The 21965-nt window shown below is 49.1% G+C and overlaps 1 protein-coding gene across 4 annotated transcripts in view; it reads left to right on the top strand.

The window, feature by feature from the left end:
* GON4L (gon-4 like) overlaps positions 1-21965 on the top strand; it is a 46663-nt gene that overhangs the window by 19508 nt on the left and 5190 nt on the right. For all 4 annotated transcript variants that reach the window (XM_074318860.2, XM_019711100.3, XM_088799643.1 and 1 more), the window contains 14 exons: positions 3236-3337; positions 7180-7220; positions 7816-7919; positions 10306-10504; positions 11019-11105; positions 12001-12169; positions 13599-13743; positions 15061-15211; positions 15777-15893; positions 16435-18105; positions 18587-18842; positions 19321-19505; positions 20382-20579; positions 21643-21786. In XM_074318860.2, the coding sequence (XP_074174961.2) occupies positions 3236-3337; positions 7180-7220; positions 7816-7919; positions 10306-10504; positions 11019-11105; positions 12001-12169; positions 13599-13743; positions 15061-15211; positions 15777-15893; positions 16435-18105; positions 18587-18842; positions 19321-19505; positions 20382-20579; positions 21643-21786 (3569 nt within the window). The remainder of the gene's footprint in view (positions 1-3235; positions 3338-7179; positions 7221-7815; positions 7920-10305; positions 10505-11018; positions 11106-12000; positions 12170-13598; positions 13744-15060; positions 15212-15776; positions 15894-16434; positions 18106-18586; positions 18843-19320; positions 19506-20381; positions 20580-21642; positions 21787-21965) is intronic.

Here is a 21965-nt window from a genome sequence, read left to right as displayed (position 1 = left end):
TAGTGTTTGCAGAAGTGGGGAAGGAGTAGTGATCAGACAAAAACAGTGCGGCCTGCAGTCATGCCTAGTGGACGAATCCCAGCCACAACCCTGGTTTGCTTTAGAATACAGGCAAAAGGTCCTATTGAAATAAACAAGTTGTCTTTGGTGCACCATTCATCGTTTTGTGCAATGCGTCTGTGTAGATTGCGAAGATAGAAGGAGATTGTGTGTGTAGTGATTCCAGACGATGCCACATTCTTTTGATGGAATCAGGGCAGTTTTGTTATTGTTCCCTTTTGACTTTCTTCAGTGGAAGTGACCAGAATATTTTATTAGTTGTGTTGTAGAGGAGTCACATGTTTTAAAAAAATTTATGTAACTGAACCAAGGTCAAGGTTACTTGCATTTTTATGTGAGCAGAGTCATCCAGTGCCTGTCTCACGTTAATCTGAAGCTAATTCATTGCTCCTGTTTCCGGATCAGATGGTGTCCTATCAAATCTGCTTACAGACAACCTACACAGCCCATCTGTATTCTTTGCCTGCCTTCTGAGAACAACCACCACGAAGTGGTATGTTGAAAAGAATGATGCTTTAGGATAAATAGGAGAACATACAGTCTGGATGGAAATAGACCAAGTAAATGTTTGGGTAGGTAAGGCTCGGAATAACTGGAACACTGAATGAAAGAAAATAAATCCTTGAATGTACCTTATAAAGCGTTTATAATTATATTGTACATCGTTTGGCAAATGTGTATTGAGTACTTTCCTTTTATAAGGCATTGTACTACGTAGGCTCCGTGAGAGAGAAAGGTGCATGGCGTTTGTCAGGAAGTCAGACTGGTATGAGTGGTGCCTGGCCCGTTGTTAGATGTGCAGTATGTTTCAGGTGAATGAAGTTGAATAAGCTCAGATACAGCATAAAAATGGCATAAATGCTGTTCTGGAAGAGGGAGGAGGAATTCTTGTTTAGAGTGATCAGAGGCAGTGGTAATTGAGATGGACCTTTGCGAGAGATTTGACGACAGTGACAGCGAGTGAGGGGGGAGCACATAGGTGGAAGTAACGCGAGATGTAATACGTATTCTGGGTTCTGTACGCTGTGTCCTCCTAGGAGTTTCATTTTCTGTATTACATACGTGCTTGGTGTCAAGAAATCAAATTAGTCCTCACTTCACATCTTTGATAGGCTTTGGCAGTTTAAGTAAAATGACCTAGAATGAAACCAGCTTTACCATAAGCTAATTGACATACTGTACACAAGAGGTAAGTTCCTGTGGCATTACATCAACGGAATCACAACATGATTGTGGTTGAAGGAAATAATGTTATGCGACAACTGCCTGTATTACATAATGAAACTAAAGCCCCTCCCATGCTGACAGTTTCGTACCCCGGCGGGATCACTGATAACATTTTCGTGTGCATCTCTTAAGAGTTTTCAAATCTAAAATTACCTTTTTGTTTTTCACATTAATGTAGAAGTAGGGAGAATTTTAGTTCCAAATTTAAAATAAAGACTTTCCCCCAAACATTTAGAAAAGACAGATAGCAAGTAAGTTGGTATGGATCTTAGCACTTTTCTTTTTCCCACCCACCCTCTGTAGCAGAAGTGCTAGTGAGCGACCGAATGCACAGACTTGTGTGAGGGGAGGATGGAAGCTGAACTCGAGTCATCGTAATTGACAACTGACATGTCACCCGTTAGTCTTTCTGAGGGGAGTCTAAGCTTCTGACTTTTCTGTTACCCCTCAGAGAAGCTGATGAAAGCTATGTAGCCTCTCTAGAAAGCTGTACACGTCTACATACATGGATTTTTTTTCAGGATTTGTAAATCTTTTTCATTTATTGACACTTCCTTTTTCTACCAACCTCTCCCAAGGCCTGCGACACCAAGGCTCAAATCTGTGCAGACAAATGAGCAGGGACTTAGGTGTTTCTGTCGATTTTGTAGAAATCTCCGAAAAAGTCTTGTGCCAGTGGTAAGAAGCAGTTTGTGACACTGCTAGGCTTGGAACCCAGTTTTACCATTCCAGGAACATGTCTGATAGCAGTAGTCTCGGGACATTAAAGTGTTTTAAAGCTGAATATGACTCTTCATAAGCCAGCTCTGCTTTTTTGTCCTCAGAACTAAGCTGATACAAAATTTTGCCAGTAATTAAGTCAGGTTCTCGTAGCTTCGTCAGTGGCAGCAGCTTCAGTGCCCTGACGTTCATCACCTTGGTTGGAAGAGCTGAGACAGTAGCTGTTGAGGGGGGAAGGCCAGACAGTTGGCTGCCAGGGTTTCGGGAGTCCAGGGCAGTGTTTTTTATCATATGGTCCCTAGAACTTGCAGCACACTCAAGGAGGGTAAGGTGTGTGTTGGGTGGTGTTAATTAAAGCTGCAGATTCCAAGGCCTCCCCACTTAATCAGCATCTGATGGGTGTGGCCTAAGGGTCTAATTCTTTATATCCTAAAGATTGGAGACTACTGGTCTGGGAGTTGAGTGCCTGACCTAAAGCTGTCCCAGGAGAAATGTCACCTTAGTATGACAATCCCACAGTTTGTGACTCCTTCACAGTTTCTGTTTAGGAACAGGCAAGACATCACAGCATCAGCATTAGAGAAAGTTAGGAAGAGAAGAACGCCCATGTTTCTGTACTCTAACATAGCGTGCGTGTTATGGTTGTGTATTTTTAGTTCTTTGAGTCCTAGTTTAGGGGTATAATTTTTCACACTTAGGATTATTATGTGTATGATATTGGGTTGTACTTTGTCATGTATGTAGTGACTATTTATGCAATGTTACATGTTTATGTTTTATACATACATACTATTTCATACTAAGGCATCAGAATTATAGTCATTCCCTAATTATTGGGAATTAGGGGTATTGCTTTTTTTCACTGTCGCTACCTTTGTATAAATAGTTTTACAAAAGTGTTATCTTCATGAGATGCACTATTCAAAGTGGGATTACTGAGATAAATTATATATTCAGTTTTCTGGCTTTTGCTGCATTTTGAGAGACTTAAGCCTTGTTTGAAGGAAGAAAGGAACTTGACTTATTGGAGAGGATACTAGGTGAGACGGGTCAGCTGTGGGAAATGATCTGTGCAAAGGCATGGACGGAAAACAGAATAAGTTATTTCAAACCTTAAGAATCCATGTGCTTTATTGACAGATTCTTACGGTGCTGAATATCTTACATTTTTACTGGAGAAAAGATTTCAGAGTGGGAAATAAGTGTCTGAAACATTTTTGTCCCTTAGATGAGGCCGATGATGACGACGATCCAGAATATAATTTCCTGGAAGACCGTGATGAGCCAGATACGGAGGATTTCCGCACCGACCGGGCCGTGAGAATCACCAGTGAGTCTGTGTCACAATCACGACGAGTCCTGCTCTGGCCCGTCCCCGTCTACGTTTGTTTGCTCTGGAGATCTTTGAGGGTGAAGCTAAGACATTTAAACTTCCTCTACCCATTTATTTCTGTAATTCTCGAAATTGAGGAATATATTCAGGAAGCCTGTTAGGCACTTGGACACCCCAGTCTTGTGTAAAGGTAGGGACTGTTCTTAGTACCCAAATGATTAAGACACGGCCTCTGCCTTGTAGGACATCGGCTTAGTAGGGGACACAAACAGAGAAAGTTAGAATCCAAAGTGATAGGTGCTGTGAGAGGTTGTGTGTAAGGTGTGCTTGTGCCTCAGAGAGGATGTGATCTAGTGTGTGATGTGGAGGGGTGTGTGTGGGGGAGTCACCAGACGAGAATTTCATCTTAGTTTGGAAGGAGGAGCAGGACATTTCTGGTGAGGTGGGGCAGAGAGGAGATCTGCCAACCACGGAACTGGGAATCAGCAACGAATGTGTTTGGAGAATCGCGAGTGGTTTGGTACAGTTGTGGAGTGAGTGGTGGTAGAAAGGTGAGCAGGGAACCTTGACTTTGAGTTTTGATCTATCGAAAAGGATTGCTCAGAGTTTTACGCAGGAAATGAATTGGAACTGATTTGGATTTTAGAAATAGCATGTTGATTTAACACCAGTTTAATGTACTGGTTTGGTGGTAAAGAGAACAAGATTGGAGGCATGGAAACAAGGAAATGACTTGGCTTGAGTCGTTTTTAAAAAAAATTACTTCATTAGCTAGTTTGCCAGTGATGGAAAACACGTGTTTCAGAAACTATTGATTTTTACTGAGTGTATGCGTGACCCTCTACTGGAATAGTATACACAGCACAGAGAAGGTAGGTTGTTGGCTTTTGACCAGATTATGGAGAAAGCTTTATAAGCATCTAAAAGTATTTATTCCATACCTAAATAACACAGCTTTTTGTGCGAAGAGAATTATGTAATCACGGTCCTTTAGGACTTACGTTCTAATTTGTTGTTTTATTTGATCTTTCATCTTGTTTTTAAGATTAGAATGCCACTTCCTTTATGAAGCTCTTCCATTTATATTGGTATGTTCCGGCAGTTAAGGACAGGAGGCACTGACAGGGCTACCAGGAATCAGAGAAAGTACAGAATGAAAAAGCTTGAGGATTTAGGCTTGGAGAAAACCGTGAAGGAGGGCGTAGGAAAGTACCGGAAAAATCAAGAAAGTCTGGTGGCAGAAACCACGGGCAGGGTCTGTCCAAGAAGGAGCTCTGGTCCACAGTGTCATATGCTGGGAATGAAACATCTGCTCGAAGCAGAAAAGTAGGTCTCCTTTCGGTTCAGCTCTCAGCCTGGAATACATGTGCCTTCCCTTTCTGTTTGTGACTCCCTTCAGTTTACAGTTTCTCAGGGAGGTCTCCTCCTTAGCATCGATCTTCTTGCTTTGGACTCCATACCACTTGCTATGTCCTTTTTAATACTTAAAAATCACTCTCAGAATTGCTTGTTTAGTGTCTGTCTTCTGCCCTAGTCTGTGAACTTCTGGAGTTTGTACTCAATTGCTGTAGAGCCGGTGTTTTGCAGGGTGCTGACAATATTTGCCCATCAAATAGTGAACTTTTCTGGGATGCCTGCCTGAAAGGCCATCCTTTCTAGTCGGTGATCATAAGTAAAAGCTAGGGTAGAATTTTAATGTTCTTCCTCCTGTTCTCATATCTGACGTTGTCATATTTAATTATAATCCCTTTAGGAGGACTTGCCCTTACATGCATAACCAAAATTTAAGAGTAAAAAAGCATAGAATCATAGAGTTTGAAAAGTTTCATGTGGTCATATTTTTTTCTCCCACTTGTTTCCAGTCTCTCATGTGGCCTTTTCGTCTGTTTGGGCACCGCTGGTGGGGAGCTTGTCCGTTTGCAGAAGTGTGTCTTCCATGAATATTTCGCTGCTGAACCCAAATCAACCTTTTACAGTCCCCTGTTTGTCCTTTGTGGCTGAAAAATGTAATTTACTCCCAAGTGTGCAGAGTAAAAGGTGTTTCTTTTCCTGACTTTTTTCTTTCCTAAGCCAGACACACCAAGTTTCTCCAGTTCTCTGGATGCCGTGGTTTCCACACCTCTCACCGCCCAAGTCACCCTTCTCTGCATTCCAGCCTTTATTTTAAAAAATTTCTCACTCATTATATTATGGAACTTTTCAAACATAGAGAAAAATTCAAAGAATTGTACAGTACACTAACCCATGTACCCACCACCTAGTTTCTTTAATTAACTTTTAATATTTGCTTTATCACTCAGCTCTCCATCTCTCTAGCTATAAATCTGTGTGTGTGTGTGTGTTTTAAATGCATTTCAGAGTGAATTGTAGGTATCAGTACACTTCACTCATAAACATTTCAGCATGTTATCATGAATTAGAGCTCAATATTTGTTTGTAATTTCTCTTTTTAGGTAACTTTGTACTTAGTTGTTTACTCAAATTTTAATGTACCATTCAGTGAGTTTTGACGTGCTTACATCTGCGTAAGCCAAACCCCTCTCAGCATACAGAATTGTCACCCCAGGAAGTGTTCTCATGCCCCTGCACCATCCCCCTAGAGGAACTGCTGTTCTGATGTTTTCCCATCACAGATTAGATTTGCCTGTTTTATGACTTCGTATAATTGGAATCATACAGTCTGTGCTCTGTCGCAAGGCTTTGTTCACTCAGAATAGTGCTTTTGAGATTCATCCACATTGCGTGTATCTCTTACTACTGACTCGGAGTCCATGCGTAAATATACCAGTTTGTTGATCCATCTTTTACCCCCAGGTGTTGATGGACATCTGGGCCCTTGCTGAGTTTCGGTGACCTTGAATAAGGCTGCTCTGAACGCTTGTGTTCAAGCCTTTGTAGGCGGATGTGGTTCTTCTCGTGGGTCAGCAGCTACCTAGGAGAGGTCAGAGGACAGATGTAGGTTTAGTTTTATAAGAAGTTGCCAGACATTTACCCCAGTGGCTTTCCATTTTCCATCCTCATTAGAATTCCAGTTGCTCCGTGTCCTCACCAGCATTTGGATTTGAGCCTTTTAATGCCCTCTGGGAAAGGCCCGCATAGAAATGACCGCAGTCCTTTAGACGCCGTCTGGCTCTGCGCTCGCTCAGTGAGGGGCCTGCTTTCCCGGACGTGAGCGCTATTTTGCAGCAGCTGTGTCACACTGAGCTTCAGGTCAACCAAAACATTCTGGTCTTTTTCACATTCGTTGGTTTTGAGGCATTTCACCTTTTTGTGCCCTTAAGAAACCGATGTTTTAAAATCCTGAATGCAGCCTTTACATTTCTCCTCGTTATGATCCGTCCATTAATGTGAGAAAACAGAATTTGGAAGCTGTCATCAGTTGGTCTGACAGTCCCTTCCAGCTTTGTATCACTTACCGATTTGATGACTATTTCGTGGGTCTCCTAGGCCATGGAGGGAGTTGCTGAGTAGTTCAGGTACTAAGACAGGGTCCTGTGACACACGGCTCGAGACTTCTCTCCTGACTCTGTTCAGTAGGACAGGTCAACAAACTGAATTTATCTTACCGTAAAGTCATCGAGCTCACATTCCGTGTATATCTTCCCACTAGAATTGAAGCTTCAAGAGAAAGCTTCACTTCTGTTCGTTCTGTCATGTGTCCCAAGCATCTAGAGCAGGGATAGAGCCCCCGTTGATGTCCGTAAATGTTTCTGAGTGACTGAATGGTGGATAGATGTGAGGAGCTTGCTGAAAACAACACACATTGTCTTCTTGGAATTCTGCCTTATTGCAAAATGGAATGAACTATGCCAACAACATGCTGTTTGGCTCTTTTGCAGAAAAGGAGGTGAATGGGCTGATGGAAGAGCTGTTTGAAACGGTGAGTAATGATCCTGGAGTGAGAATTTGGGATGCAAAGTGGGTTCTTCTGACCGCCCCGAACCCCGTCAGTCCACCTGGGAGAGAGGCTAGTGGCGGGGGAAGTTTGCTAACTATTAGGTTGGTACAAAAGTAATTGCAGTTTAAAAGGTTAAAAAAAATTGCAAAAACCGCAATTATTTTTGCAGTAACCTCCTAACAAACTTTGATCACCCATATGTAGGTTATTCTCTTGCAAGCTTTGGATGGCCCCCCAGCTATCATTTGGTGCATCCATAAAGATTGCGAACTGGTTTTAGATTATTCTGAGCAGACATAGTTACCTTTCTCTTAAGTTTGTCCCATGAAATATATTTATGAGCATTTTGAGTCATGCATGCTCTGTCCTCACCATTATAGGTTGGCCGATTGAGAGATTTTTTTCCCCTGTGTGGGACTGTGGGTGCCTGGAGGGAGGAAGGTGCTGCTGCAGCTCTTTCTGGGTGCTGCTAGCGTTGTTAATGTCCTGGGAACTGCTCTCCGCTTTCCCTTGGCATGGCTGCAGCGACGTCCGTGTGCCCATCTCCCAGGGAAACCCACCTTTTTCTTCCCCTCAGTTCCAAGATGAGATGGGATTCCCCAGCATGGAAGATGACGGCCCCGAGGAGGAGGAACGTGTGGCTGAGCCCCGGCCTAACTTTAACACACCTCAAGCCCTACGGTAGGCTAGCCAGAGTCCTTGAGCCTCAGAATGGAGGCAAGTGTATGTCTGGAAGGTTCTGCAGAGATGTCCGTTTATTTCTCAGCCCTAACTGCCCGAGTTGCTGATGTCGGGGTCCCAGCCCTGGGGCGTGTTAGGTGTCGAGTGGCCAAGTCTCCTTACTATGGGGCAGTGCAGCTCTAGGCCATGCTGTATCTGTTTGGGAAGGGAGAGAGAACAGTAGCTGGCATCCACGGCAACCTCTCCAGGTGAGTGGTGCTGGAGGGGCGCGTGGCACTCTGGCCAGCCACAGAAACCGCCCAGATGTCGGAGCCACGTCCCCGTCCTGCTGCTCATTTGCCGCTAGCGTCTGGTAAGTGGTGGGGAAAGCCTGCTGGTTACCTAGGCAACGCCTTTTTATACCCCTTGCTTAGGTAAACCATGAAGCACCTACAGAAACGCCCTGGCGTCTGAAATACATGTACTGCCCCCTTCACACAAAGCTGGCACTTGTGTTGCCCCACCCAGATGGTGGAGGCTTTCATTTTCCCCCGTTTCTGTGATGGGTTTGCATGATCCGTCTCTCTGTACTTTGTTGTTACCCGTTCTGAGTTGCAGCAGAGGGCAGGGTGTGGCTTATGCCACGGGTGGAACACAGCTGAGCGGAGAGACCACGGCCTCTGAGTAGTCCTGTGTGTGACCTGAACAGCATTATCTGACAGAGAGCTTGGGGTCGGCCTGCCAGCTGCACCTTAGTGCAAAAGACAAGGCGTACTAAACAGTGTGCAAGCCAGACGTGTCAGTGATGTTCCATCCGATAAATGCCGTAGTATAACTACCACAGAAACCTCGGGATTTCACTTTGTTTTTAGTTTTATTGAGGTGTAATTGACAAAGTTGTAAGATATTGAAAGTGTACAGCATGATAATTTGATCATGTATATATACACTGTGAAAGGATTCCCCCGTTGAATTAAACACTTCTGTCACCTCACATATGTACTTTTTTTAAAAAAGAACATTTTCAAGGTTTCTAAGAGTGTATTTGACCCGCTTGCTGCAAGCCGCAGTGCATAGAACACAATTCAGGTGCAGCAGAACGGAACCATTGCTCCGTCTGTAAACCTATTTCCGTTCCCAAGTCAACTCTGTAAATTTTAAAAATTTGGGGATTATGTGACTACTTTAAAATCCTTGTTGAAATTCAGTTACTTCCGGCATTCAGTTGATCTGCTTGCACTGCTGCTGCTGCTCTTTCAGCAAGAAAGGCAAACGTGGTTTAACCTTTGAGTAAATAACGTGTGGGGAAGGAGAGTTATCTGTGCTCCCCTTACCAACTCTCCAGGAAATACTATGACTAGAAGGAGGTCGGCCTCCTTTTGCGATGCCGACTTTTTCTGGGCTCTGTTCTTCTGTTCCTGTTAGCAGTGCAGATAGTCAGGGGTTTTCAGTTCTCAGTAAGGGTGTCCAGAGGACGGTCCCCTGCCCTTAGGGTTTTACCCTGTGCCTGTCTACACACTCGTGGGAAATACTGTAAAAGGAAACGTAATCTTATTCTCAAAGGCTGTTGGAAAAAGTCCTTATCATTTAACTGTTGCTACAACAGAGAGAATTTCTTGAAATACGATAACCTGGCAGTCACAGCTACCTGAGCAGGTCTTGCCCTGATGGCGCAACGTGTCAGCGCGTGCTCCATCACCCAAGTGTCTCGTGCTGCCTCCACTGCAGAGCTAGCACGCCAGGTGTTAGGATTCGTGCTTCAGCCCTGCCTGGACGCAGGTGCGACGGTCGGGTTAGAAAACTTGGAGGAGCAATTCAGAGGGATTTTCATGGACGGAGTTAGGTACTGGAACCAGCTTCTCACTGTTGATTCAAACTGCCTGTACTTTAGTGTATCCCCTTCTTGCTTCATGCTAGAGGCTCTTGGACTTTTTAAGAAAGGAAGGCAGGGCAGCCGGGATGGGTGGGAGTAGGAGAATGGGAGAAGCTAGACCTGGGGTGGGGCTCACGGGTGAGTTAGAGAACACAGGCCGTGCTTTGAGCAGGTCGTGTATCAGCGTGCAGAACACGGCCCCGGTTAACGTGGGTGTCAGTGTGATGCAAGAAGGACGAGTTCCCATGGCTCCTTGACGCTTGTTATCCCGCCCTTTCTCTGCGCCTAGGCTTTTGTTTAATTTCCCTGCGTTACTTAGAGGGCTGATGGTAGAATGGGTGGGGCAGTTGGGAACCATCCTGTGTAGATCTACGCTCAGAACTCTGGGGAAGGCGGGTAGGCTGCGCGTGTCGCCTGCGGGCTACCGTGGGAGGGGGTGAGGGGAAGGACTCGGCCTCTCGGCCCATGAGGAGGTGTCGGATGTGTCGTGGACCCAGGGCAGTGCTCACATCCGGCCGTCTCCCGTGGGCGCAGGTTTGAGGAACCGCTGGCCAACTTGCTGAACGAGCAGCACCGGACGATGAAGGAGCTCCTTGAACAGCTGAAGATGAGGAAGTCTTCGGCCCGACAGCAGCAGGAGGCGGACAGGGTGAAGCCGCAGCCCGAGAAGGCGCAGCAGACGCTGATCCTGGACCCCGCACAGCGGCAGAGGCTGCAGCACCAGATGCAGCAGGTGAGGCTGCGCGTGGGGTGGCGTTGGCACTGCCCGGCCCACAGCGGCACAGCCACGCCCCGGGGAGCGGCTTTGGGAAGGTCAGAAACGTGTCGTCTTGGTGCCGGGGAAACCGCAGGCCCAGGGTCTTCCCACAGCCCTGACCTTGACAGTCAGGTTCAAGAGTCCTGTGGCTCAGGCAAGAACACACTTAGGACCCGACAGTGTCCAGAGTTCTGGATTTCAGTGAGTCCTTGGCACTCCATTCGGAATATGACAGCCTCCCTGCCAGAGTCGGTTTTCTTCTTTCCAAACTCAGTTTCTATGGTTGGAAGTTAAGCTTCCTCTGGTTCTACCATTTAGCTCAAGGGGAACGAACACATCTGCGAAGTTCATATCAACATACTGTGTTGTTCTCAGATTCCCACCAGAAAGCAAAACACGTGGCACAAAGTTGCAGCTACCTTGGTAAGATCTTCTGGGTTCTGGAAATGCCGTCCTAACGTGTCGCTGTGTGACTTGTTTTCACTCCCAGCACGTTCAGCTCTTGACGCAAATTCACCTTCTCTCCACCTCCAACCCCAGTCTCAGCTCGGAGGCCAGCACCGCCAGGATATTTCTGGTAAGATTCCAGGTGTCCCTAGTGCTAGACTAGAGTGTGCAGTAGCTCGGCAGGTGGCCCTGCACAGGTATTCCCCCGTCGTCACCCACGTGGTTCTCCTCTCCTGCACGTTTCGTCGCTCTTCTGGTGGCGTCCCTGTTTGCTGAGACAGCGGAGCCCTGAGTTCCATGAAAGTGCAGAGTGTGTTCCACGTCCTTCCGCGCGTGCCTCACGTTTTCATTGGGTCCTCGTCCTCATCTTTAGATCCACCCTGACTTCTTAGGTTTTCAGTGCTTCTCTTTTTATTGAATTCATTCTCCATTCATTAGACTCAATAACTGTGTCTTATGTAGAAAATTAATTTTGCTCATGACATTTTGAAGTATTTTGGAGGAAGGGCTTTTAATTTTGAAACTTTAAATGCTATAAAAATTGCCCCTGAACTTCTGGGCAGGTAATGATGGTGAGCTTTGCTTCTTGGATAAGTCTCTCTGGCATTTGAGTGCTGTGTTGGCTGGTACTCCAAGCTGTCCTGGTCGTCAACAGTTGTGTTCACCTCTTCCTGTGTTCAGAGAACTGTGAGAAGTACTTTGTTCTAAGTGTTATTTGAGAAACCAGACGACAGAAAATTTTGAAAAGCAGCGGCTCTCGCTTTTGAGAACCTTGATTGTAGCTGGGAGCTACACTCAGCACCCAGCAGGCGCAGGAACACTCAGCCTGAGGACAAAACCAGAACAAAATGGGTGTGTCCTCATCACAATTCCTGAATATCAGGGCTCAGCAGAAGCTCAGTGGGGTAACACTAATGCTACCTTTGTCTCCTATAGTAGGAAGGACACGTTCCTCCCTCCGAGGCTGAGGGCTGTGGGTGCTAATGGCCTGGAACTTAGATCTCCTTTGTGTCCGCTTTTCCCAGGAAGAGCTGGGAACCTTCGCTCAAAGCTCCATCGCCCTTCACCAGCAGTTCAACCCCAAGTTTCAGACCTTGTTCCAACCCTGTAACCTGGTGGGGGCCATGCAGCTCATTGAAGACTTCAGCACACACGTCAGCATCGACTGGAGTCCTCGGAAAAGTGTCAAGACTGGTAGGGGACAGACGTGTCCACTTCAAGTTTTTACTTGCAATGAGTTGGGAGTCGTATTCCATGGATAGTTTCCTGGGGATGGAAGAGACAGGAGATGTATAATTTCTCCCTCCTCTCTTCTGGACTCCCTTTGTACTCATGATCTAACTTCCAGAATTGTGTGGTAATTGAGCAGGGAATGGAGGCAGTGGACAGGCAGGGTCGTCGGGGCGACATGGGGCTCAGTGCTAGGAATTGGACTGAAGTAGACACACGGGCAGGAGCGAGAGCAAGACACTGGGGTCTGGGAAGACGGAAGCCAAGTGGGAGGGGAGGGTCAGGTTTAGGTCTTCGCTCTCCTTCCTCAGGATCGTTTCATGTCCCATAACAATTATCGTGCTGTCACCGTTTTGAAAGAATGTTGGCTTGGGACAAGGCACAAATCAGAGATGCGGCCCTTGCGCCATGTTCAGTATTTTACAGAAATTTGCGGGTTTGGGTTTGGGTTTTACCTTGCGTTGGTTTAGTATTTTTTTTAGAAAATATTTGCTGTTCCCTGAATCCAGCTGTTTGCTTCTGCTTTGTTTCCTGGTTTAACACATTAGTCGTGGCTTGCTCTGGACTTTGGTTTGTCTTTGGGTTTGATGTGAAATCCCTGACTCTTCTAGTGAAATTGAATATAGTTGGATTTAAGTGCATTAGGTTGTGGACACTGATCTCTAACTGCTTTATTAGCTGCGTGTTGTCACTGGAAACACCAAACGACTGCTAACTTAGCGTGTGGTGTTCTGTGTTTTCCTTTTGGGCACATGAAAATCTCATTTGTGGAAGGAGAAATATGGCGGTAGCAGTGCTTATCTCTGGGAAGTTAGACGTGCCTGGAACCCGGGGCTCAGGCAGCGAGCCAGAGTGGACGAGACTGAATTGTCTCATTCCCTTTATGGTTTGTTTGTTCCCAGCCTCAGGAGGAATCTGGGAGAACTTAATGAAAGTTAAGTAAGAATCAAATCAAATCAAATTTGGAATATCAGATTCTTGAGGGAGATTAAGCAAGTGGGAATCTTATCCCGGAAGAAAGAACGCGTAGTTGAACATCACGTACTGTTCAAGGATTTAAAGGGGGAAGGAGGTAAAATTTTTGGAGCGTACACTGTGTGCCAGGTGTCACTCGGTACTTTGTAGGTGTTGATGTTACTTAGTGTGTTAAGTAACATAGTCTGGGAGACAATGAGAGAATCAGCTTTTAATACCACTGAATGTGAAGCCCTTTAGGCAAATGTTAGGCTGAGAAAGTGGTGGAAACATTTGGCGGGAGGGTGTGTGGATGGCAAGACATCGTTAGGTAGGACCAGCTCTCCCTAACGCAGAAAGGCATTCAGGAGCTTTTGTGAAGCCCTCTTGGTGCTAGAATTTCATTTAGGAAAGATTTTTTGTTTTCTTTTTCTTACAGCCTGTAAATTTCCCTGTTTGCCAAAGCAAGTAGCTTGGATCCTGGCCACAAGCAAGGTTTTCATGTATCCGGAGCTCCTCCCAGTGTGTTCTCTGAAGGCAAAGAACCCCCAGGATAAGAACTCATTCACCAAGGCGGAGGACAAGTAAGGGTTTGCTGTGGGGTGGGGGGGTGGGGGCAGGCACCGAGTCCCAGGACAAGACCTAGTTCTGTTCTGGAGGAGTTCAGGGGAGTAAGGTATGTGCAGTAAGACAAGATTCAAAGAGAAGGACGCATATGGGGAGAAGGTTCTCGTTCTAGACGTGCTTGTTTCAGCAGGGCCAGACACTATTCTTTTGGGGAAATAACATGCGCCCTTTGGAACATTAAAAAAAAATTTTTTTTGTCTTTTACCGTGTTTCTCTGAAAATAAGACCTAGCCAGACAATCAGCTGTAATGCGTCTTTTGGAGCAAAAATTAATATAAGACCCAGTCTTATTTTAATATAATGTAAGACCGGGTCTTACATAGTATAAGACTAGGTCTTATATTAATTTTTGCTCCAAAAGACGCATTACAGCTGATTGTCTGGCTAGGTCTTATTTTTGGGGAAACAGTATTTAATGTATTAACCAATCTTCTCATGTATACTATTAGAGGAAATTTTCCAAAGGAAAAATGTTTTTATATCCATTATCCTAACCACCCCAAGACAATGATTTTCCTCTTTGCATTTCTTACATAATTATTGGCAGTTTAAGTATAATTTTGTTGTTTTTTAAACCTCACATGTTGAAATTGTTTTTCTCTGTGCTGTACCGTTGTCCTTTTTTGTTTCTGTGTCGCGTCTCTTAAAGCAATATTGAGTGGCCTGATGATGGTCCTTTTATTTGCTGGCACCCTCCCCCTCCCCCGCCCCAGTTTTGCTGTTGTCAGTGACTCCATCTTTGGACATAGAGCTTTTGAAAATCCTTTGAGTTTATCCTTTTGGGTAAATTCCCAAGAGTGAGATTATCTGATGAAGGTTAGGAACGTTTTTATGGCTCTCGATACATGTTGCCCCACTGCCGTCAGTAAATGCGGACATAGGCAGCCGGAAGTGAGCACACTATGGGAGGTGGTGTTGGTGCTGATTTCAAATGGCTAACTCGGTGCCCGTTGCTCTTTTCGTATTTGTTCTGTTGCACCCGTCCTCCTTCCTCTGCATTCCTTTGAGCTGCGTTTGTATTATTAGTATAAAGATCACGTGGTCTGACATTTATTAGTGATTTATGCCTAGGTTTTCCTCTTTCCACTTGATTGTGTCTTATTCATAGTACTTACGAGTGCTCAGTAAATACCTGAAATTTTCTGTCAAGTAGCCGTTCACTCGTGTAAGAATTAGATGCAGAAAAAGTGGATTGGAGAATGGGGAGTGAGTCTGGGGGGCTTTGTAGAAGAACGCATGTGAAGTGAGGTTTCACGCCCCTGCTGCTTTCTCAGTCTGTTAGTTTTAGGACTGAAGCACTTTGAGGGGACCGAGTTTCCCAAGCCCCTCATCAGCAAGTACCTTCTGACGTGCAAGACTGCCTGCCAGCTGACGGTCAGAATCAAGAACCGAAGCATGAACAGAGCTCCTGACAATATCTTCAAGGTCAGCGCTCCCTGCAGGCGGCTGCCCTGGGGCCTCGCCCACGGGCCGCGCCCTCTTTCTCCATGGGCCCAATGGGGAGGGGTCTTCCCCTACAGCGATTCCTCCCGCCTGCGCTGAACTAAATCTCCTCTCGCCTTTCCAGGGACGTTGATCTAGCATTTTCCTCTCGAGTATTACCTTCTTCCTCTGTTTGCTTAGAAAGGAAGCTGCCACGCGTCCCGGAGGGTTAGGGCACTGTCATTGCAGCTCCTGAGAAGGGGCAAAGTTTAAATAGGCTCCGTCTAACTAACCACCTCCTTCCTCTTCCATGCAACCTAAACGCTTCCCTCTGGGTGACCAGCATGGAGATGAGAAGTTAGCAGACAGGCAGTCATTGCACAGTCTTTACCAGTTAGACGTTAGTTGAATTTGAAATGCAGGAGCTGATTCAGCGCATGCTGTTGCTGTACATGCATTTGTGCGTGAGCGCTCGTGTCTGCCTCAGTCTGCCCGCCCCTCTCCCCCACCTGACAGAGGGCCGTGTCTCTGACAGGAGTGTAACTCGTGCTTTATTCTTCCTGCGCAGTTTTACAAGAAGACCAAACAGCTGCCCACCTTAGGGAAGTGCTGCGAAGAGATCCAGCCCCATCAGTGGAAGCCGCCTGTCGAGCGGGAGGAGCACCGGCTGCCGTTCTGGTTAAAGGTAAACCTCCTGCTCGGAGAGGCGGGGCCGCAGGCCGCACGGCAGCCCTTCACCGCTCTCGGGCTGGCGCTGTGGAGCCAGGACTTCAGAGGTCTCCCTCATGAGCCCTTCTCCTGCTGCCCCCTCCCCAGTGGTTCTACAGGCCTTTACAAATAGTGGGGACAATGATTGTTTTCCCCATGAAATTCAGAAAAGCGTTTCTGGAGTGTGCAGTTGGAATGTAGTCTTCGTAGAAATTTGATGTCAAGCAGGGAAATCTTTTTTTTTTTTTAAATTTATTGGGGTGACAATTGTTAGTAAAAATACATAGATTTCAGGTGTACAATTCTGTATTACATCAACTATAAATCCCATTGTGTGTTCACCACCCAGAGTCAGTTCTCCTTCCATCACCATATATTTGATCCCCGTTACCCTTAAGGAAAATCTTGAAAAGATGTCTCGAGACCATCCTGGAAAAGTCCCTGAAATCTGGAGAGCCCTATTTTCTGCCCCCCAAACTCTGACACGTGCTGCATCTGAGCACTCTTGTTGCCAACAGGCCAGTCTACCATCCATCCGGGAGGAGATGCAGCGCATAGCTGACGGGGCCAGAGCGGGAGGAAATGGCACCACGGACCCTGAGATCAAGCCGGACCCAGACCTAGGGAAAAGCAGCTCCGACCCGGGGGCTGAGAGCCGGTACCCACTGCTGCTGCCCAAGGGCGTAGTTCTGACCCTGAAGCCAGCTGCCAACTGCTTTTCCAGGAAGGGCTGGAGACAGAAGCGCTCGTCCGCCCTGAAGCCCCTACTGATCAGACCCAGCCCGTCTCTGCAGCCCAGCTCCAGCTCGGGGAGACCCCCAGCTAGGTCAGCTCAGTCAGAAGCCCCTCCGAGCAAAATGCTGCTCCGCCTGCCTCACAGCCTGCAGCCAGCCGCTGTTTTACAGACCGTGTCAGGCGTCCCTCCCCTGGGGGTCCCTGGGGGCGATACTTTTGAATCCCCCACAGCACTGCCCACTGTGCCCCCTGCGGTCAGGACCAGCTACCCTCTGTCCGAGCCCCAGACCCTGCTCTCCTCGGCTCCTGTGCCCAAAGTGATGCTGCCCTCACTTGCCCCTTCGAAGTTTCGAAAGCCCTACGTGAAACGGAGAGGCCCCAAGAGAAAGGGGGCCAAGGCCTCCGTCTGCCTGAAGTCTGTCCCCCTCATCAACTCGGCCCCTGTTATCTTCACTGTCCCTGCCGCCACTGTGAAGGTTGTGAGTCTTGGCAGTGGCTGCAACGTGATCCAGCCTGTCAATGCCGCTGTGGCCCCCAGTTCGCAGACGATTCCCATCACCACACTCCTGGTTAACCCGACCTTCCCCTGCCCACTGAGCCAGCCCCTCGTGGCCTCCTCCATGCCCCCCTTAATTGTTTCTGGCAACTCTGTGAAGCTTCCTGTGCAGCCCAGCCCTGAGGAAAAGGTCCCGGTGAACGGGGACATGGGCTGTCCTTTGGACGAAGGGAAAAATGCCTTCCAGGGCCTGGTACCCAAGTTAGAAGCCCAGGACCTGTCTCCTCTCTGTGCTGCCGTCTTACCCCCGAGGGAGCACAGCCCAGGGCCTGCGCCCGCAGACGGGCTGTGCCGGGAGGACTCCCCGGAGAACAGTGCGTATGTCTGGACTGTTGTGAAAACAGAGGAGGGGAGGCACGTCGTGGAGCCTCTGGCTCAGGGCTTCCCAGAGTCTCTCAGTGCTCTTCCTGGGGACTTGGATAAAGTGGTCAAGATGGAACCTAAGGACCATGGGCAGGAAGTGTGCAGCGCCCCCCCGGAGCAGGCCTTTTGTGAGGCCGTCAAGGAGGAGTGCTCTGGGGAGCCGGACGCCGGCTGTCCACGCGAGGAGCCCGGCGTTGCCAAGGAGGCGAGGACACAGCCGGTGCCCCCAAAGGAGGAGAGGAGTCCACCCGCTAAAACCCCTCCAGCCTCGCAGGAGCCTCCTGACGGAGCAAATGCAGGGAATGGGAGCAGAGAGTCTGCGAAGAATGCTGCAGCCCCCCCTGAGCCTGAAACGGCACTGAGCAGCCCCCCAGGGAAGCCCGAAGGCTCTCCCAGCATCGATGGGCGCTCAGCGGGGACCCCGGCTGGGCCAGAGGAGGAGGAAGAAGAGGACTTTGACGACCTTACGCAAGACGAGGAGGATGAGATGTCGTCTGCTTCTGAGGAATCCGTGCTGTCCGTCCCGGAGCTGCAGGTGAGCGCGGGGGTATTCGCAGCTGCTCGGACTCGTGTGCTACTGCATCGGTAGGCCACCGTCCTGCGGGTTTTAGGACTTTAGGTAGTCCTCAAACCATTTTTACTCGACTTTTGAATGCATTATGGGACATCATTTTGGGTTTGAGGTGAGAGGAGAGGGAAACGGTGAAATTTTACTTATTACATTCAACTTAAGCTAATTTAAATGTTAAATTGAATCACCTAAGCACATTATAAATGCCAAAAAAATAGGTCATACGTGTGGCCCGTGGCAAAGGAAAACTGTCTTCAGGGTAGAGGGGACCTTCCAGAATACGTCCTCTCCCCGCTCCTGTCAGGCTGCCGTCCCAGCGACCCCTGGTAGTTGGGGGCCCCCACCCCACCCCGATTGATTACCCTCGGCTCCTTCTGATGGGCTCTGCGCAGCCAGCACGTGGGGGGCCGTCCCCAGCCCTTCTGAGCATTCTGGGGCTTTGCAGGAAACGATGGAAAAACTCACCTGGCTCGCGTCGGAAAGGCGCCTGAGTCAGGAGGGTGAGTCTGAGGAGGAGAACTCGCAGGACGAGCACTCGGATCCCGAGGAGGAGGAGGAGGAGGAGGCAGAGGGGGCGGGAAGCCTGCAGAAAGAGGGTGACGTGGCCCATGCAGCCGGCCGGGGCCCTGCCGAGAGGCCTCCCACCCCCTTTGCCTCGCCCAAGACGGCTCCGGAAGTGGGCACCAGCAGCACCCCCCCAGGTGAGCTCGGTGAGCGGTGAGGCCAGGCCTCAGTGGGCCTCACTGTCTAAATGACGTGTGCAGAGCGGCTGGCGGGTAACCCGGGATCTGCCTCTCCCCTGCAGCCCCCCCCCCACACTGATGTTTACGTTGGTGCCTTTGCAAACGAGATGCTCATGGCATTTTGTATTGGAGTCTCACCAGCTGCTCGATTTGTGTTAGGTTTGTCCATGTCCTTAATTCATCTGTCACGCGTGAGTCTCAGAGCTGTGCTCACTGCAGAAACACTGCTCATTCCTCACCAGACCTCGTCCCCAGAGAGCCCCGCACAGGCCACTCTGCCTCGTAGACTGCTGGCTCTGCACCGAGCCGACTTGACAGGCAGACGGGCCTCATCCCATTTCCCACCAGCTTCCTCCTGAGTTGTCCATACTGTCGGTGGGGTGGGTGGGCTGGGGGCTCAGGGGCGGAGACACAGCCCTTCTCACGTGTGCTCTAGGAGAGAGCAGCAAGGCTGCCGGCAAGGGCCGCAGCGGCCATCGAGCTCGCAGCAAGCGCGGCAGTCGGGCCCGGGCCAGCAAGGACACGTCCAAGCTGCTGTTGCTGTATGACGAGAACATTCTCGAGCGGGACCCACTCAGGGAGCAGAAGGATTTGGCCTTTGCTCAGGCTTACCTGACCAGGGTAGGCAAATGCGGCTTCCTGTTTCCACCATTCCCACTGAAGGGGGCGCTTCTCCTTCAAGGGAGGAGTGCTTAAAATGGAGACTGCCTTCCGGGCTGCCCGACAGCCTTGTGTGCCTCTGCCTTTGCCCTCCTGGAATCACTGAGATCTGTGTGCGACAACCACAAGGAGACGGAAGTCAGTGCCAAGCAGGGTGATTGTTAGTACCTCACATCAGAAATTGGGGAAAGATGATACCGCCATCATGGGTGAGAGGCTGTGACCTCACTGCGGGGCTAAGAAGGACCTTTCCCGAGCGCTGGGCTTGAGCAGAAAGGCCTTTGGACACTGGCCAGAGAGTGGATCTCAGGGAAGCACCTTGACTTTCAGAGACGTGAAGCAGCCTGTTCCTGGCAGCTGGCTCCTCCGCCAGCTAACACTGCTTTGATCCCCCAGCAGAGTGGAGGGCGAGCAGTGAGAGCCGTGGCTTTTTCTTGTCTCCTGATGTTTTGCTAACAGTCCTAATCTCTGTTATTTACCCTCGGATAATCCACACCGAGATAGATGTAGCAGAATTCCTTATGTATTTCCGTGTGGAGCTGAAGTCAGGAAGGCGAGATTAGGGCTGTGAGCTCGAGAAAAGCCGGCCTGGTTCTGTGGGGTGGGCCGTGGTCCCTGGGGAAGGAAGGCCTCTCGGTGGCCCACTGCAGAAGGGGAGCTATTCCTTGCTCAGCGCTCCATGTCGTCTGCTAACAGATCTCAGGGCCTGTCGGGGGAGGGGCCTCTGAAGGAGGAATCCTGGGGCTCCCCGGCAGTAACTCCTCCTCCCCCCTCGGTGCCCTTGTTTTCTGCTGGGGCCCAAAGGAGGGCACTGGCGACTGACGTCTTCCTGTACAGGTACGAGAAGCCCTGCAGCACGTCCCTGGCAAGTACGAGGACTTCCTCCAGGTCATCTATGAATTCGAGTCAGGTTCCCAGCGGCGCACAGCGGTGGATCTCTACAGAAGCCTGCAGGCTCTGCTCCAGGACTGGCCCCAGCTGCTGAAGGACTTCGCCGCGTTCCTGCTGCCTGAGCAGGCCCTGGCCTGCGGGCTGGTGAGTAGATGGGCACACAGCGCCAGACTCGTGGCTCAGAGCGAGACGGGATGAACGGAGCTGCGTGACGCTGTCCGCTGTCCCGACTCGGCGAGGCGCCGAGAGCCGTCTCTCCATGGGCCGCCCCCCCCCAACCCCCTTCTTCCATTTTCTCCCATGCGGGGTGGGGGTTACCACTAGTTGCCATTGAAGACTGTGGTTAAATCAGGTGCCTCTTGCTTGTCACTGTTGTAAAGCAGGCGTGCAGTCAGCAAAAGGGAATGCGTGCCTACTACGTGGCAGGCGAAGTCGTAGGGACGAGGACTGTGGTAACTACAGAAGACGAAATCCTTCCCCCGTGGAGTTTTCATCCTCATGGGGAAAGTTAGATGATAAACAGTCAAGTATGTGTGTTACGCAAATTATAAAATAGACATAAACAGTAAAATATGTAGCATATAATGCCTTAGAGTGATACCATTCTATAGAAAAACAAAGCAGGAAAGGGGACCTGGGAGTTGTAGGTGAAGGGTGAGGGGCATGTTGCCGTTTTACCCGCGGTGGGCTGGGCTGCGAAGGCCAGGTGGTGAGGTGACGTTGGAAGGTTGGAGAATGAGGAGCTAACCAAGGGGCATGTCCCAGGGGTTCTGGGTGTTTGTCCTGGGAATAAAGGGTACATTGAGACTACTCTGGGTGTCTTCAGGCAGTTAGATGGTAATGGAGTAGTGCAAACCACGCCAGTCTTCTGTTCCTGTGTTGTGAACAAATGAGTGGATGTGTGAAAATTCTTTGTAAACAGTGAAATGCCGCATGGGCCTGAGTGCCTGATTTCACAGTCCATGAAGCAATAAACACCGTGAGATTTGTCCGCATCGTGACTCTTTCCTTCACATCTTACTTGCCTGGGGCCACGAGACCCCAGAGACCCAGGGCGGGTCGATGCCTGGGTCTTAGGAGAGTGGCTTTGCCAACCAGAGCCCTGCACCCTCGTGCCTGGCCTCGTCGTCTCGGCTCGTGTGGCCCGTCGAGTCCTCTCTAGCAGCTCTAGTAGGTGACTGCTCTCGCCCTCTTTCCACTCCGGTAGTTTGAGGAGCAGCAGGCTTTTGAGAAGAGTCGCAAGTTTCTTCGGCAGCTGGAAATTTGCTTTGCGGAGAACCCATCGCAGCACCAGAGGATTATCAAGGTCCTGCAGAGCTGTGCGGACTGTCCGCCCCAGGAGGTCACGGAGGTACCTTTCCCATCCGGCCTCGTCCACCACCATCTGGGCCTTGGGCCTCTCCCTTCACCCTCCCCTAACTGGTCTAGAGCGGCTTTTGGGGTACCATGCGCTTACTGGAGGGGATGAAGGCAGGGATTCTCAGGCTGACTCGTCTTCATGCTCAGGAATGCCATAGAGCCTTGGAAGGA

The sequence above is a fragment of the Rhinolophus sinicus genome, chromosome 7 (genome assembly GCF_057876585.1).
Source record: "Rhinolophus sinicus isolate RSI-liver-muscle chromosome 7, RSI-T2T, whole genome shotgun sequence".
Lineage (NCBI taxonomy): Eukaryota > Metazoa > Chordata > Mammalia > Chiroptera > Rhinolophidae > Rhinolophus > Rhinolophus sinicus.
This window is presented reverse-complemented; position numbering and strand designations above follow the sequence as displayed.